The sequence below is a fragment of the Mycteria americana genome, chromosome 22 (genome assembly GCF_035582795.1).
Source record: "Mycteria americana isolate JAX WOST 10 ecotype Jacksonville Zoo and Gardens chromosome 22, USCA_MyAme_1.0, whole genome shotgun sequence".
Taxonomy (NCBI): domain Eukaryota; kingdom Metazoa; phylum Chordata; class Aves; order Ciconiiformes; family Ciconiidae; genus Mycteria; species Mycteria americana.
The window spans coordinates 7,962,457-7,977,600 of NC_134386.1; the positions used below are offsets into that span (position 1 = coordinate 7,962,457).

General features: G+C 51.4%; 1 protein-coding gene across 1 annotated transcript; it reads right to left on the reverse strand.

The window, feature by feature from the left end:
- Positions 1–755: 755 nt before the first annotated feature.
- LOC142419577 (von Willebrand factor A domain-containing protein 5A-like) lies at positions 756–12,920 on the reverse strand. The gene is given in 17 exon segments (XM_075522678.1): positions 756–982; positions 985–1,176; positions 1,491–1,714; positions 6,558–6,764; positions 6,929–7,110; positions 7,380–7,483; positions 7,774–7,938; positions 8,113–8,227; positions 8,714–8,796; positions 9,215–9,359; positions 9,616–9,704; positions 9,849–9,976; positions 10,154–10,268; positions 10,401–10,543; positions 10,906–11,128; positions 11,241–11,488; positions 12,878–12,920. Coding segments are annotated over 17 exon segments (2,535 nt in total). The 3' UTR covers positions 756–853.
- Between the last annotated feature and the right edge of the window lie 2,224 nt (positions 12,921–15,144).

Here is a 15,144-nt window from a genome sequence, read left to right on the forward strand (position 1 = left end):
TGTAAACCCAATACACTTGAAAATCCTAGAACATCATAAGTGGTACTAGACATCCATATTTAGGCAACTGAATCCCATGCCACATGGTATTCCATTCACTCTCCAACCGTCACCTCAGAAAATCAGTCCTTTATATCCTGCCTCCTATCTGGCAGGTGTTTCAGATACTTCAGAACAGCTGAAATGGCACTGGGCACTGCAGTGATACAATGAAATCCATCCCTTTATTTGACAAACCCTTCTTTTTTTTTAAAAAAAAAAAAAAAAAAAAGTCCTCTAGCTTGTGAGGATGAGTGAATCAATGCCTGCAAACCCAAATAACATTGGTCTTACACTTCTACAAAAAACAGGAAGAAAGGTACGGAGGGAGGGAGGGAGGGCGAGAGGGAGACAGATAGACAAATTCACGAAGAAGATGTTTTTCTGTAGTATCTGAACAGGATTCTTCTCCCTGAGATCTGGTATTTTGAGCAGATGACTATTTGCATAAACCTCAGAGAAAAGCAGAATGTGGAAAAATGAAGCAGTTTAGCATATGTATTTAGGGTTATTTTTCAGAACCCAGTGGAAACTCTCATATTATGGCAGAGAGCAAACGTGTGAACAAGCCAGCTGTGGTGGGTTGGCCCCGGACAGCAACTAAGCACCCACCCAGCCACTCACTCACGCAGTAGTCCCACAAGGGCGTGATGTTAATCGTATGTGATATACCCCTTTGGCCACTTTGGGTCAGCTGTCCTGGCTGTGTTCTCACCCAGGTTCTTGCCCACCCCCAGTAGCGGGGCAAGTTCAAATCCTGAAGATGGCGGGCTCCACAAAGCAGCCAAACAGGGAATTTGCCGCCTCCAGACATTCATCCAACTGGACCTCTGCAAGCAGAGAGAAAAAGTAGAGGGGGACCACAGCTCAGTAAGGGAATACAATGTGTATTGACAGTCTCATAGACTGCTGTACAGGAGCAGCGGGAAAGAGGAACATGGGCCAACGGGTGTCAGCTGTGGATTTGGTGGGAAAGGCCCAGAGTGTGACTCCTCCCAGCAAGATCTTCTTACCAGCTTGGTCCCGCAGCCACCTACAAGCTTTGGCCTCCAGAAGCTCTGACCAAGACACCTTCCACTTAAACTGGTGCAACCTGACTAAGGCCAAAACTGTGGCCCAGGCAGTTGGCTGCACATCCTGAGGGGGAAAACAGAACAATCAAGGGGAAGAAATCAAAAGAAAGATCAGGCCTAAACCAGCACGTGGAAAAAGTAAGACCTCCACACATACACACAAACTCTCTAAGCTTCTGAAATCATCAAAATCAGAAAGCTCCCAGGTACCTCTGCTGATTCCACCCCACACCCTCCACGCCCCCCTTCCACAAGCAGAGATGCTCAATATCCCAACTGCTTTGATCTCTTCCTCTCAGTTCAGCTCAGACTGGAAACTTGGAGCAGAGGAAGGTTCAGCTCATGGCAGTACCCAACTCCTGCCCCTGATCTGCTTACCTCACTGGGCCTTTGTCCCTCAATGTCAGCTTTGCTGAGCCCCAAGGCAGAGGCCAGGGCTGCAGTGAGGGCCCAGGAGCCATTTGCTTTCTGGAGTGCCACCACTACCCTGAGCCCAGAGAAGTCACACAATCTTGTTGACAGTGGTGAAATTGTCCAGTCCCAACTGATGTTAAATGCTGGCAGTTCCTCCATCACCTGCTCTTCAGGAGAAGGCTCCCGCTCTGGAAGACAGAAATATTTGCACAGCTCATATGAGATAGGCAACAGCTAGTAACCTTAAATTCTGCCTTCTCCAGGTATACTTAACTGTCCTGCATCCTCTCTGGACTTTCCCAATTTTTTCCAGTCCTCCACAAGCATCCTGAACTATTTCCAGGCCTCCCAGAGCATCCTCAGATCTTCCCAGTCCCTCATAAGTATCCTAAAATCTGTCCTATATGCTCCAGTTTACTCAGCGTAATTCTCTCTGAACACCCTTAATTCCGCCCATGAGCATCACTAATGCCACTTAGCCACTAATGCCATGAGCATCCTTCCTGCCACTTCCCCCATTGTGGCTCATGTTCACCATTGAGGGCCGCACAGGGGGTCCTTCTCCATCATCCACTCTCAAACCCAGTAAGAGCTCAGTATGAGCTCTTCCTTTCCACATTCCAAGACCTAGGAGCTTCTGTAGCTTCTTTGGAGCTACAGCAGCACTGGATCACAAGAGAGTGAAGGTGAGGAGGGTCAAGCACAGCCCATGGGCATTATAGTCCCAGGCACGGCTCAGTTCCAGAGCAGATTTAAGAGCTTTTGCGGGCAGAAAAAGAAGCACTTGGGCACAGAGTAGTTGAGGCAGAACTAGGGGTCATTTAAGGCTGGCCTAAAGGTATACAGAGGTTGGAAGGGACCTCTGGAAGTCATCTCGTCCAAGTCCCTCCTCAAAGCAGGTCTCATTAGAACAGCTCACTCAGGTACATGTGTAGTCAAGTCTTGAAAAGCTCTAAGGATGGAGATTCCACCAGGTTTTGATTATCCTTATGATTAAAAAAAAACCCCAAAAATTTCCTCATACCCATTCAGCATTTCCCATGTTCCAACTTGTGTCTGTTGCCTCTTATCCTAATGCTGTGCACTTCCAAGAAGAGTCTGCCTCTGGCATCTTTCTGTTTTCCTCCAGTCGGCCAGCTGTAGACAGAAATAAGGTATCCTTTTCTTAAAGATGAACAAACCCAGCTCTCTCAGCCTCTCCTCACGTGCCAGCTGCTCAGCCCGATCAGTTTAGTGGCCCTCCACTAGATTCGTTCCAGTATGTCAATGCCTTTCTTGTAATGGAAGCAGAAGTTGGACACAATACCCCACAATGCATGCTAGCAAACGGTGCTGAATAGAGAGGAAGGATCACCTCCCTGCACCTAGTGGCTACACTCTTGTTAATACAGCCCAGGATGCGGTTGGCTTGCTTTGTTGCAAGGGCACGCTGCTGACTTCTGTTCAACTGATTGTCTGCTAGGACCCCAGGATCCTTTTCTGTAGAGCTGCTTCCTTGAGTGTGTGTGCCCTGGGTCTGTACTGTTGCATAGGGTTATTCCATTCCTCATCCATTCCTGATGCAAGACTTCGCATTTGTTTTTATTGAATGCTCACGCGGTACCTGTCAGGCCACTTCTCCAGCCTGTCCCTGCCCTCCACTGTACTGAGCATGCACCTACTGCTCCCAATTTGGTGGTGTTCATAAACTTGCTAGGAGTGCACTCTGTCCGTTAATGTCCAGGTCATTAATGAAGATGTTAAACAGTACTGTTACCATGAGAGATCCCTCTGGAATTGCACTGGGTTTTGGCCACCAGCTGGACTCTGAACTGCTCATAACGGCTCTTTGAGCCCAGCAGTCTAGCCAATTTTCCACCAGCCTCATTGTTCACTTAACCCAGCCAATATCTCATCAATCTGATGATAAGGAGACTTTGGGAGATTGTCAAAGGCCGTGCTAAAGTCAGGGTACACAGACTCCACTGCCCTTCTCTTGTCCACAGTGCCAGTTACCTCATCCGAGAAAGCAGTGAAGCTGGTCAGGCATGATTTACTTTCAATAAACCCATATGGGATGGTCCTTCTAAGAGGATTTGCTCCATATCCTTCCTAGGGACTCAGGGGAGGCTGACCAGCCTGTAGGTCCCTGAACTCTTCTTCCTTCCCTTCTTGAAGACGGGCGAGATGTCTGACTGTTTTCCAGTCATCAGGAACCTCTCCCAGTTGCCATGATCCTTTGAAGATGACAGAGTCACTGCCTTGCAGTGGCATCAGCCAACTCCTTTGGCACTCTTGGATGCACCCGATCCCATGGACTTGTGTAGGTCTAACCGGCCTACATGATTCCTAACTATCTTCTTCTACTGTGGGTACTGCTTCCCTCGGGAAGACACTGCTGGGAGACTCAGAGACATGGTAGACCTGAGGGAAAACCTTACCAGTTAAAACCGAGCCCTAGAAGTTCGAGACTATGACAGCCTTTTCCACATCCTTTGTCAATGAGTCCCCTGTGCCACTGAGCAAGATGCCCACACTCGCCTTAGGCTTCCTTTTGCTGTCAATGTGCTTAGAGATGCTTTTCCTCTTGTCTTCACCTGCCTTCCAAATTTCAACTCCAGCTGAGCTTTGGCGTTCGTAACTCCATTTCTACACATCTGGGCAATGTCTTTGTATTGCTGTCAAGTAGCCTGTCTCTGCTTCCACCTTTGCGTACTTCCTTTCTGTGTTCGATCGGACTAAGGAACTCTATGTCCATCTGTGCTGGCCTTCTAGCACACTTCCTCGAATTTCTGCCACTGGACTGGACCATTCTGGATCTCAGAGGATTGGGTCCTGGAAGATCAGCCAGCTGTGTTGGACCCTTTGCCCTCCACAACAGTTTCCCACGGGATCCTGAACAAGGCAAAATCTGTTCTGAAGTCCATCAGTTGTAATTCTGCTGTTTGTCTTGCTCGCTCCTCTCAGGATCGTGAACTCCAGTCTCATGATTGCTGCAGCTAAGGCTGCCCTTGACCTGCACACCTTCAACAAGTTCCTCCTTGTTTGTGAGTAGCAGGTCAAAGAGAACATCTCTCCTAGCTGGTTCATCAAGCACCTGCATCACAAAATAGGCTTCAGTACGTGACAGCAACCTCCTGGATTTCTTGCACACAGCCAGATTGCCTTTCATGCAGATACTGGGGTTTGTTAAAACTGTCCAGGAGCGTCAAGATCTGTGACTGTGAGGTGTTCTCCAGCTGCCTAAAGATGGCTTCATCTACCTCCTCTTCTTGATCCAGTGGGTCAACATCACTTGTGCGGACCTGTCATCTGATCCTTACTCACAAGATCTCTTCCTTGGGACAGGTGATGAACCAGTAAATCTCCATGCACTCAAGCCACTCCTTTGCATCAAATGCAACCCCTCCTTCTTAGCTTCCCACCCTAACTTTCCTGAAAAGCCTGTATCCACGCATTGCAGGACTCCAAGCTTGAGAATTACCCCACCAGGTCTATATCATCCTAAAGAGATCATGGTTCTGCAGCTGTGCAGATTTCCTCCTTTCTGCTCCCCATGCTCCTCGCATTTCTGTACAGGCATTTGAGATGGCCCCCAAGTCATGCAGCTTTTTCAGGGGAAGTGTGAGAGCCTTCCCTGTCATCCTGTCCCCTAAACCCGTCTGCTCGGCCCCTTGTGCCCTCACTTTTCTTCAGATTACTGTAGCCCTTCCTCAAGGCTACACACCTACTTTACAGCCCTCCTTGCTAGATTTGCAAGCCTGTTTGCAAAGGCACTTTTGTCCACAAGGTCAGATGAATCCTGTTCCTTTTCAGTAACCCTTGTTCCTCAGAGAGGCTCCTGCAGTCATAGCAGTAAAAGTCCTGCCTGTGACACCAGCCATGCAGTCAGTTGTTGACCTGCAGGATGACTCCATTTCTACCAATCCTTTCCCTTTCACTGGAAGGACTGAGGAACACCATGTGAGTTCCCACGCCCTTCATCCTCTCCTCCAGGGCTCCATAATCACACACAATATGCTCCAGGTTATCCCTGGTAGTGTCATTGCTGTCCACATATGGACAGCACTATTAGTGGGTAATATGGACCACTATTAATGGGTAATAGTCCAAGGGCCAGACAAGCCTTGGCAGTCTCTGCAGCTTCTTTGGCCTTGGCCTCTGATGAGCAACACACCTCCTCCTGAAGCATAAGGTCGGGTTGGCAGCTGAGTGCCTCCATTCCCTGCAGCAGAGAGTTTCCAGTAACCATCACATGCTTTTCCCCTCTGCATGGACACTAGGTTCAGGCTCAGCTGGCTCTGGATGCCTCCCCTGACAGGTCTCACCAGTGCCCAGGCACCAGTTACTGGTTACTGGATCCCTCTGCACCCCTGCTGCACTAACTGCTGAGAAAACTGCTACGTCTCTGTTAGCTAGCTCTATGTTCTTGCCTACTTGATACACAGCTGCTTCCCAAACACCAGCTGAAAAGGTGCTTGACACCTGCTCCCACCATTAGAAGTCTGTTAAAAGACAGTAAGCATAGACCCTCCCTAATTAGGAAACAGCCAACAGAAGCTGACCATTAGAGATGACTGAAGCACAAATCTACAGAAGTTAACTCTCCTCATCAACAGCAATCACAAGAAGTTCCCAGCAGGTGATCCTTGGAGATCAGAAGATGAACCCTGGACAACAAGGCTGGAAGCAGAGGAAGCCTGGAAACTGCTGTGTGAATGGCTATGTCTCTGCTAGCTGGCTCTTTTCTGCTGAACTGTATGAGGGTAAAGCTAAAGATTCATGCAGATATTTTGTGACAAACTTAGTGTTTGTGTATGGAGTTAAGGATACTTGGAGACAAGGATAAGCTTACTTCAGGGAAGTATTAAGGCATTTGAGTCTTAGTTTCCAGCCCAGAATTGAGATGTAGGAGTTTGCTTTGTCTGTCGCTCCATCCACCCCCAGCACAATGGCAATCAAGAAGTCTGGTGAGAAGATAAATGCTGAAAAGAGAGTTCAACCCTAGTCCAACACATTTTGAGAATGCTCAGCTAAGGAGCTTCTCTTTACCTTTACAGGATGCTGAAAGCTGGGTCAGTGCCTCCGTGTCAGCGGCTTTGCGACCAAGCGTCTCAAGACAGAACTGGCACTTCTGGACCATCCAAAACTTGGTGGACTTGAACCACACAGGCCTGAAGCCACGCAACCAGAGCAGCTGGCAAGGAACCAGGTTGCAAGAGGGAGAGAACAACACAGAGGAGTCTGGAGGCAAAGAATCTGGGGAGAGAGGCAGGGAGATGGGGGTTAGACTCATGGGCATTAGAGACGGGCAAAAGGGTGGTCAAGACCACAGGATAGGGGGCTGCAGGTGGTGAGGAGGCATCAGACCAACAAGTCCCACTTTCCCCTCCCAGTCCTACCTCCACTGTTTCTGGCCTTACCACGGTGCCAGGTATCCCTCTGTTTTGTGCGTACTGCCACACTGGATGTGAAGGGGGACGGAACCCCTAGGCTGAGGCTGGACTTAACCACCTTGTGCCAGATGTCCTCCTCTGCCCAGCTTGTCCCCTCCCAGGCCAGTTCCCACAGCAGGTGCATCATGGCCATGCGGTGCACAGGCAGCCTGCAGGGGCAGGGAGTTAGTCCTTGGTTCCACCTCGGGGAGGGGCATGGGACACGTGGAGTAAAGAGGAGGGGGCAGTGGGGTAATGGTCACCCCGGTCCTCTCCCAAGGTCAGGGCAGAGGGGACAAGGGGGGAGCACTGGATGCCCAGATTCTCTTCCCACCTCAGGCTAACAGTGGGAAGGATGCAAGCGAAGGACACCTGCTATCCCTCCTCCAGACCTTGCCGATGCCACTCTGCCTCGTGGGCAAGTGTGTTACCCTCTCACCTGTTGTCTGATGATGGGGACAGTGAGAACCTGAGTGTGTAATCGAAGGACTGGCTGCCCACGTGGTACTGAAGGGTCACGGCTCCCTCACCCACCTCTGGATCCTGGTGACACAAGGGAAGGAGTCAGACAGAAATGTTCATCTGCAAGGCGCAGGCAGCCTGGCTACCTAGGTTCCCTCCCTGCTCTGCTAAGGTAGTAGATGTCCATGGTTGGAGCAGAAGCAGTGGTGTCTCCAGGGGAAAGAAGGGGGTTCGTGGAGCCCTGATCATGGTCTCTCTCAGGTCTAGTGGAGGTGAAGGACCCTCAGTGCTGGGAAGGTGAGACAGGGAGTGGGTCATTTACCTTCCAGAAAGCCCTGCCCCAGTGCATATGGTTCCTGGAGCACTCTCACCTGTGGTTGCCCATGGATCTGGGCATAGATGGAGCTCTGATGTCCCTGGAAGATCATCTCAGGAGCTTTTCTGATCATTGACACCTCCAGGCCCGGTGGAAGGTCCCAATGTAGTGAGATCCCGCTTGCCAGAGGCTGCAGAGCCTGCTGCAGGCATTTCACTGCCTGGTGAGGGGAAGCAGACAGCACAGATTACTTGGGCTCCCTCCCAGTTCTGGGTGGGGGGCAAGTTGGAGGGGGTCTCTGAGTTGGAATGGGTGGTGATATTTGGGTTGCCTTGCATGTCGAGGAGAGCCATGGGAGGTATTGAATAGAGCAGAGGGGTACCTGGGTCATTACCTCGGATGTCATGTCAATCCTAGAGTGGATGCACACACATTCACCTTTGGTCTCCAGGGCCATGGCCTGGGAAAGGTTGAAGCTGTCACATCTGTTAGTAGGAAAACAGAAACACCTGTACAGGAAAAGAGGGGGAGGTTAGAGATGGGACAAAGGTGAGAGGCACGAAGGACAAGAGTGGTACAAAGGACAAAGTCTGGAGAGGTAAGAATGCTTCTAATCGTAGAAATGAAACTGACTCGGAGTTTTCCCGTTCACTCTGGGGTGAGAGACATTGCCTGCTGGACAGGGAGAGCGTGAGAATGGGTTTTGGGCCTGCAGAGCACGTTGAGGTATTGCAGGGTGAGGGGGAAGAGGAAAAGTGCTGAGAAGAGCAGGGGAAGACTGGGAGAGGAGACCCACTAGGTGAAGGGTATAGGCAGTCTTAGTGAGTGAGAGAGGAAAGTGTGTGTGGGGGTTGCTGCTGAAGTTCCATTGAGGTAAAGAGAAGATCTGGGGCAGACTAGGATGTGGGAGAATGTTTGAAGGTCTCTGACAGTCAGGGGGAGAGGAAGGTTGTGAATTAGCATGCTAGGGGACAGGAACAGGGCTCCCCCATTACCGGTGGTGGTCCCGGTAACGGTAGACCTCAGCCATGACAGATTCCTCTTCACTGGAGATCTTCCTTTGGATGAAGATGAAAAGCTGATGGGGAGAGGAGGGGAAACAAAGATTGCCAGGGCTGGGCACCCCCGTCAAGGAAAGACACCCTCCTAAAATGCAGGAAGCCTTCCCAGTTTGCTCCCTTACCCTCTTGCACCCACTGGCCTTGAAACGGGAAAAGAGATTGCGTGTCTCCTTTCATTAACACCAGGACACCTCTTAGCACAAAGGGGCACCCCACAAGGAAGATCCACCTTCCCCAAGTGCAGGCAAATTCCACAGAAGCCCTCCCACGCTGCCCACCCCAAAGATGGTGTCACCTTCTGCCACGAGGACACCCCCCCACGTGCCAACTCCCGGTGCAAACAGCAGCAGAATATCTCACCCTGAGCCCTGAAGTCCACCTTTACCCCATTGTTTACACCCATTCCCCTCCCCATAACCCTTTGGCCCCTGATACCTGGCGGGGGTGCCCATGAAGAGGAGGAGTGCTGTAGATAGACCTTAGGAGCCCCAACAGGTCACAGCCCCCCAGATCAGGGTGGATGGAGGAGATGCGCCCCACTGCATTGTCCATGCTTTCCTGTGTGTATTCCACACTCTGCCTGTGGGAGGGCATCCAGAGTGTCAGAGGGGGGAGGACCTGGCCCATGGCTACCCTCACATGGCCACTCCTGAGAAAAGCCCTACCTCACTACCAGTGCTACAGAAGCACCCTGGAAAGAGGACTTACCCTCTCACTGCCCCCAGCATATCCAGCCCCATAACTGCTCTCCGGCAAGAGCTTGTCCCATAGTTTCACTTAGAAAAGTCATACTCTACTTACCCCTTGGCCCTGCCCCATCATCACCCCCAACTCACGGATAGAAGGCTTTGAAAGTGGCCCCAAAACTGTAGATGTTGAAGTAACAGCCCAGAGGCAAACTCTTGAGGAGGAAGAGCAGTGTGTTCTGGGGACAGATGGAGGGATGGGCAGAGCTCAGATGGGGAAGCTAGGCAGAACATCTGCCCATGTGAAGCAGCTTGCCTCTATCCCCACCAGCTGGGCATGACCGGTGTGGAAAATCCGCCCTGAAGACCTCCTCCGGTGGTACCTGTGCATCCTGGAAGAGGCTGCGGTCCATGAGAAAAAGGAATTCTCCAAGCTGGCCCGGATTGGGCACCACCTCAGGAATGCTGGGCATCAGTGTCACCATCACCACAGGGTCTCCCAGCACAGAGCCTGGAGTGTGTGGGGGGAAACAAGGAGGATTTTTAGGTTGGAGCCCCCTTCTCTGTCCCTGTGCTTTTGTCCTCCACATAGCCCTCAGCTCTGAACTATTGCCTGAAAAGCCCCTTAGATTCCCCCAGTCTCCCTGACACCCTCTCCCTAATGCCCACTTCCACCCTCCTCGCTCACCAGGTGGGGCTTTGGGATCTCTCCTCTCCACCACAGCACTGAGAGCGGGAGACCCTCTGTAATACACCAGCAAGTGCAGATCACCATGCAACCAGGGTGGCAATTTCAAGGAGACCTGAGGACAAGTAGGGTGTGGAGAGGAAAGAGAACCAAATAAAAGGATTGAGGAGTCCTAAGGAGTGTCAGCAGGCTGCAGACCCTTCCCTCCTCTCCCCCTTTGGGACTCTAGCATCTGGCAGGGCCGTACCTTAGCAGACGTCTCATCTGGAGCCGTGTACTGCAGAGGGGTGTGGCTGCTGTTAATGGCTATATGGGACACACCACGGGCTGACTTCAGACAGATGCTGAAGTGCAGGTTTTTGGACGTCTCCTCCTCAGAAGAGATATAGCCTGCAGTGAGAAGGAGGTGTGAGAAGGTGAAAGAAGAGACCCTAGGGCAGCAGGCAGCTATGGTGGGGCACTGTCTGTCGTTGGTAGGGGGAAATGTGACATCTGAGACATCCCTCGCTGCAGTGCTTAGTGGGGGGTGGTGGTGGTGAATCTGTAGACTCACGCTGTGGTTTGTATAGGGATCTGTGGGGATCTCTTGCTGTGGGATATGTGGGGAGACCCGTGGAGTTCCCGACTGTCAGGTTCAAGGGGGAATATTCAGATTCTCTCACTGAGGCACGCATGCGGCTATGGGGGTGTCATCGTCCCCCGGAGGGATGCTGGGGAGTTATGTGTTCCTCCCCAGGGGAGGCACCACTCACTAATGTATGCTGCCCGGGGGAACAGCTCGCGTGGCCAGCAAAACTGGGCAGCTCCATCAGGCTGCAGCGGCAGCTCCTGGACATAGCACAGGCTGACGGTCACCTCCCTGTTAGGAGGCAGTGTCCCCAAGAAACAAGCGAAGACAGGACCCCAAAGATCCCACTGGTCCTGCAGGTATCTTAAATTCTCCATGCCTGAAGTGGCTTTGCACAGCTGCTGGGCCTGCCACAGAGGGAGAAAAATGTGTCACTGAGGTCTCCACAGGATTCCATTCTCTCACCTCCACCCTTCACCCCAGTCTGCAGACCACCCCTTCCCACCACAATCCCAGTACCTCCTCCTTCTCCCAGAGCATTGCTTCAATACGAGTGTCCCCCATGGTAGCGTAGAAGGTGTGTACAACAGTGTCAGAGTCCACAGGAAAGATGAACATGGTCTCCTCAGAGACTTGCTGCGTATTGCGGAAAAGCAGCTCAGACACCACATCGGCTACAAACTCCTGGATGGTTACATTTACTGTCACAGTTTCCAGCTCCACCTCGTGGTAGGAAGAAAAGAACCATATGCCCCTCTGGAATAAGCCTGAGGAAGACACAACAGCTGTCAGACTCCCTGGTTGCACATCGGAAACTTTAAATTTGAGGGGTCTGCTTGTAGTGGGAAACAGTTGCGTGTCCAAACCTGCCACAGAAATGCCAGTTGCAGAACCTGACAAATAGCAATGAAAGGTCCCTGAGGCTGTCAACATGGTTCCCTTAGACCACAGTTCCTCATCTCTCTAAGTCCCCTTCTGTCCAACGCACATGGCAGCTGTGCCCTCAGATCTCCTAAATGTGCCATGCTTCACCTTAGTTCAGGCCTACCATGGCATTGAGAGGAGTCTGTCTGTCCCCCAGCACATAGTGTGAGACAGTCCCACAACAGAGCTTCACACAAATGGCAGGAGGTGCCCTGCAGCTCCTCAAACCTTCAGACCACATCTCAGAGATAGGAGCAGGTCCCAGCACCTGCTTTGAGACTAATGCTCCAAAAGAGATCAGCTTGATTTTCAGCTTAAGCAGATATACTACTCATTTTGGACTACTGGAAGGGAAGGGGGGACCATACCAAGGGCACTTAGCATGGCATTAAAGGTAGAGTCACAGGAAGACGCCTCATCTCCTTTTCATTGTCAGCAGTGGAGATGTTTCTCACTGACCTCCCTTTCTCACCTGTCATACTTGTAGCGTATGGTTTATTTGAGGCCAACAATGTGTACCTTGGAATTTGGTTGGAAGATGGCTTTGATGACCCCCCTTCCTGTTATGACAGCAGCCCATGGAAAGGCAACCTTCTCCATACCTTTGCCCTTGGTTTGAGATTAAAAGCATCTCGTATTAGGGCAAGGTTTGGCATCCGTGGTGCATCAAACCTGATGGTAAAATGCGTTGGAGTAGTGTCTTAGTCAAGAATGGCGTAACACTGTAGTAGGAATAGAGTGACACTTAGCAAAGGAACATATAAGACCTTCATGGGGGTTGCTGTAATGTCTTGGAAGGGGATGATGTACAGAAGATGGTATAGTTCACCTGGAGGGGATGATGGAACTCACCAATCAAGCGATGTACCTAGGTATCACAACACAATTCAGTAGGGGATGATTTAGCACCACAGTAGGTCGTAGCACTGAGGAGTGCTGCCCCCCATCCCACAGTAGTAGACATCTCTTCTGCATCATCCTCCCACTTCGTGATGGTTTCCCTGCAAAGCTTTCAGCACTATGGGTGAGATGAATCACACTCACAAAAACATCTTTTGCTATGCCAACCAGAAAAAGTGAAGGCTGACCAGAGGCCATGCCCTGAGTTTCCAGAACATGGTGACGTGTGCCTCCCTGTCAACCACCCAAGAAATCAGTTCCTTCCCACGTTGCTCTCCCAGCTAACATCTTCTCCACTGCTCACAGATGCCACCCTTCTGGCCCCGACTCACCCCTACGCATATACCGTTTGCTCAGGATGCCACTTTTCCTCATCTTGACTCTTTGGTTGAAGACAGCTTCTGTGTGGGAAAGAGCATAAAGTGAGCTGTGAAGGCCTTGTGAAAAAAACCTGGGCACCTCCATCTTTCCTTCCTCCAAGGTATGGAGCTCCCCCTCACCCATACATGGGCCAAGATGACTCTTTGCTTCCTCACATCCCAACTCAGGATCCTTTTTGCCCCTCCCTCACCAGCCTGGTAGCAGATTAGTAGGAGAGAGGCCTCGGATGGGAATTGCAGGTGTCAAAAATGCCTGTTGCTTCAATGGGGTCGTGGTGCTTAGTTCAGATTAGAGCACAGGGAAGGTGGGAGCAATGATGGGTCACAGCCTGAGACCTAAGGCACAGCATGAGTTTGGGCCTGAGCAGTGCTAATTGCACCTGAAGATACTGGTACCAATGTTGACAGAGGAAGAAATGGGCAGAAGGGTGGACAGACAGAGCAGGCGAGGGAGGATGGGTGGAGGAATGCATGGATTTGTGTGAGGAGAGTGGTGTAGCTGGGTAATTGGAGAGGGCTGTATTTAGTGGCAGTAGGAGTGAATGGCAGAAAATAGTGACCGTACGGGGAACTGGGGAGGGGAATGAATGAATTTGAACTGGGGATGAATGAATTTGTAGTTGGGATGCATGGATGCACAACGAGGGAAATGGGGGGCAGGGGGGTGTTGGTGGGTGTTGGAGGAATTGATGAGCAAATGCAGTTGTGTGGAATGTGAGGGGGAGGGTGATAAAAAGTGCCTGGTTTGTGACTGATCTGTCAATTAGGCACCTAAAACCACCAGGTCAGTGGTCTGAACTCTTCCCATAGTGAACACAGCCTTAACTCAGTTGTCAAAACATTGGACAGGAGGGCCATTTGCAGCGAGGAGCCCTAGCATGGGTGAGTGGTCCTCGCAAAGGTGAGGGAACCCAATCTAGCTGTCTCCCATAGGTCCCGTGCCATACATATTGGCATCATGTGTCTATCTTGGAAATGACAGGACATCTAAAATGATAATAGACACCCACGTTTCAACAACTAAATCTCACCCCTAAATTTCAATAAGAGGAAGAGCTTCTTCCTCTTAGCACAAGAGTAGGATTCAGTTCAAGATTATTATGTATAAATGTAGGTATTTAAAATAGATACATTCAGATTAGCTTCTAAACCCCTGCAAGGGGGTTTGCCAGAGGGCACAGAAAGAGGGGGGGAGAATGGGGCATAGGAATGAGGGAGGAATGAGCGGGATGCGAAGGGGGATAGATAGAATGGGGAAGGGAGGGAGGGACGTGCATTCTCTGCTGTAGTGATCCTGATGGGGGGACCACTGTACATGGAGGAGTTAGTGATCCACGTAGCAGTTAATCTGAGGAGGCACAGGACTGTGCTGGGCTGGGCTGCACAAATCCCATGGCCGCAGCCAGCTCATTGTAACAGAGCCGGCTCTGGAACGCACGCATTTTAATATGCTGCGTGCTGATCGGCGGCCCGTTGGATGCTGCACAACCCGGGGTTCCCAGCACCTGAGGGGATGTAAGATTATCTGTGCTATTCTCTCTTTCTGTGTAGTGTCAGCTCAAAGAAATGACGTTTCAAATGATACTTTGCAGAATCTGAGCGTCCTGCTTACTGGGATCATAGTGAGCTAGCACCTGTCTCCTGGGGCAGAACGTTTGGCACAGTCAGTGGGTCCCAGTGAGAAATACTTTTCCGGATAAAGGACAATGCGGACGATACAGACTGAGAGCCTGGCTGGCCCCTGCACACAGCTGTGGGGGGCAGTCACAAGAAACTTGGCCCAGATGGTTTTCCCGGTGAATTGGGAAAGCGAAGAGGAATTATCTGAATGTCCCGGCCCAGCTGAAGTATTAACATGTCCTGGGAAACACGGGGCAGGGCAAGGAAAAGGCAAGGAACACGTGTGCTGTGTTTGGTTGTCACTACCGTGCTTGCAGCGGACAGGGGGACGTTTGGAGCTGAAGCAGCGGCCCCGCGTGAGCTGCACGCGCAGCAGTGGAAGGGGGTCCCGGGCAGCAAACGGCGGGGTGGGGGGTGCACGGGGCAGCCCGTCCCGGGCACCGCTGAGACACGAGCCGCCTGTGAGGGGGCAACGGGGGTGGGAGACGGAGGGGACCCCAGCGGGGATGGGGCACGAGTGCAGCAACAGCACCTGTGCGGCCGCCGTTGACGGAGGCGGCAAACGAGAGGGCGTGAAGGGAAGTGTGGAGCCCCGGCGC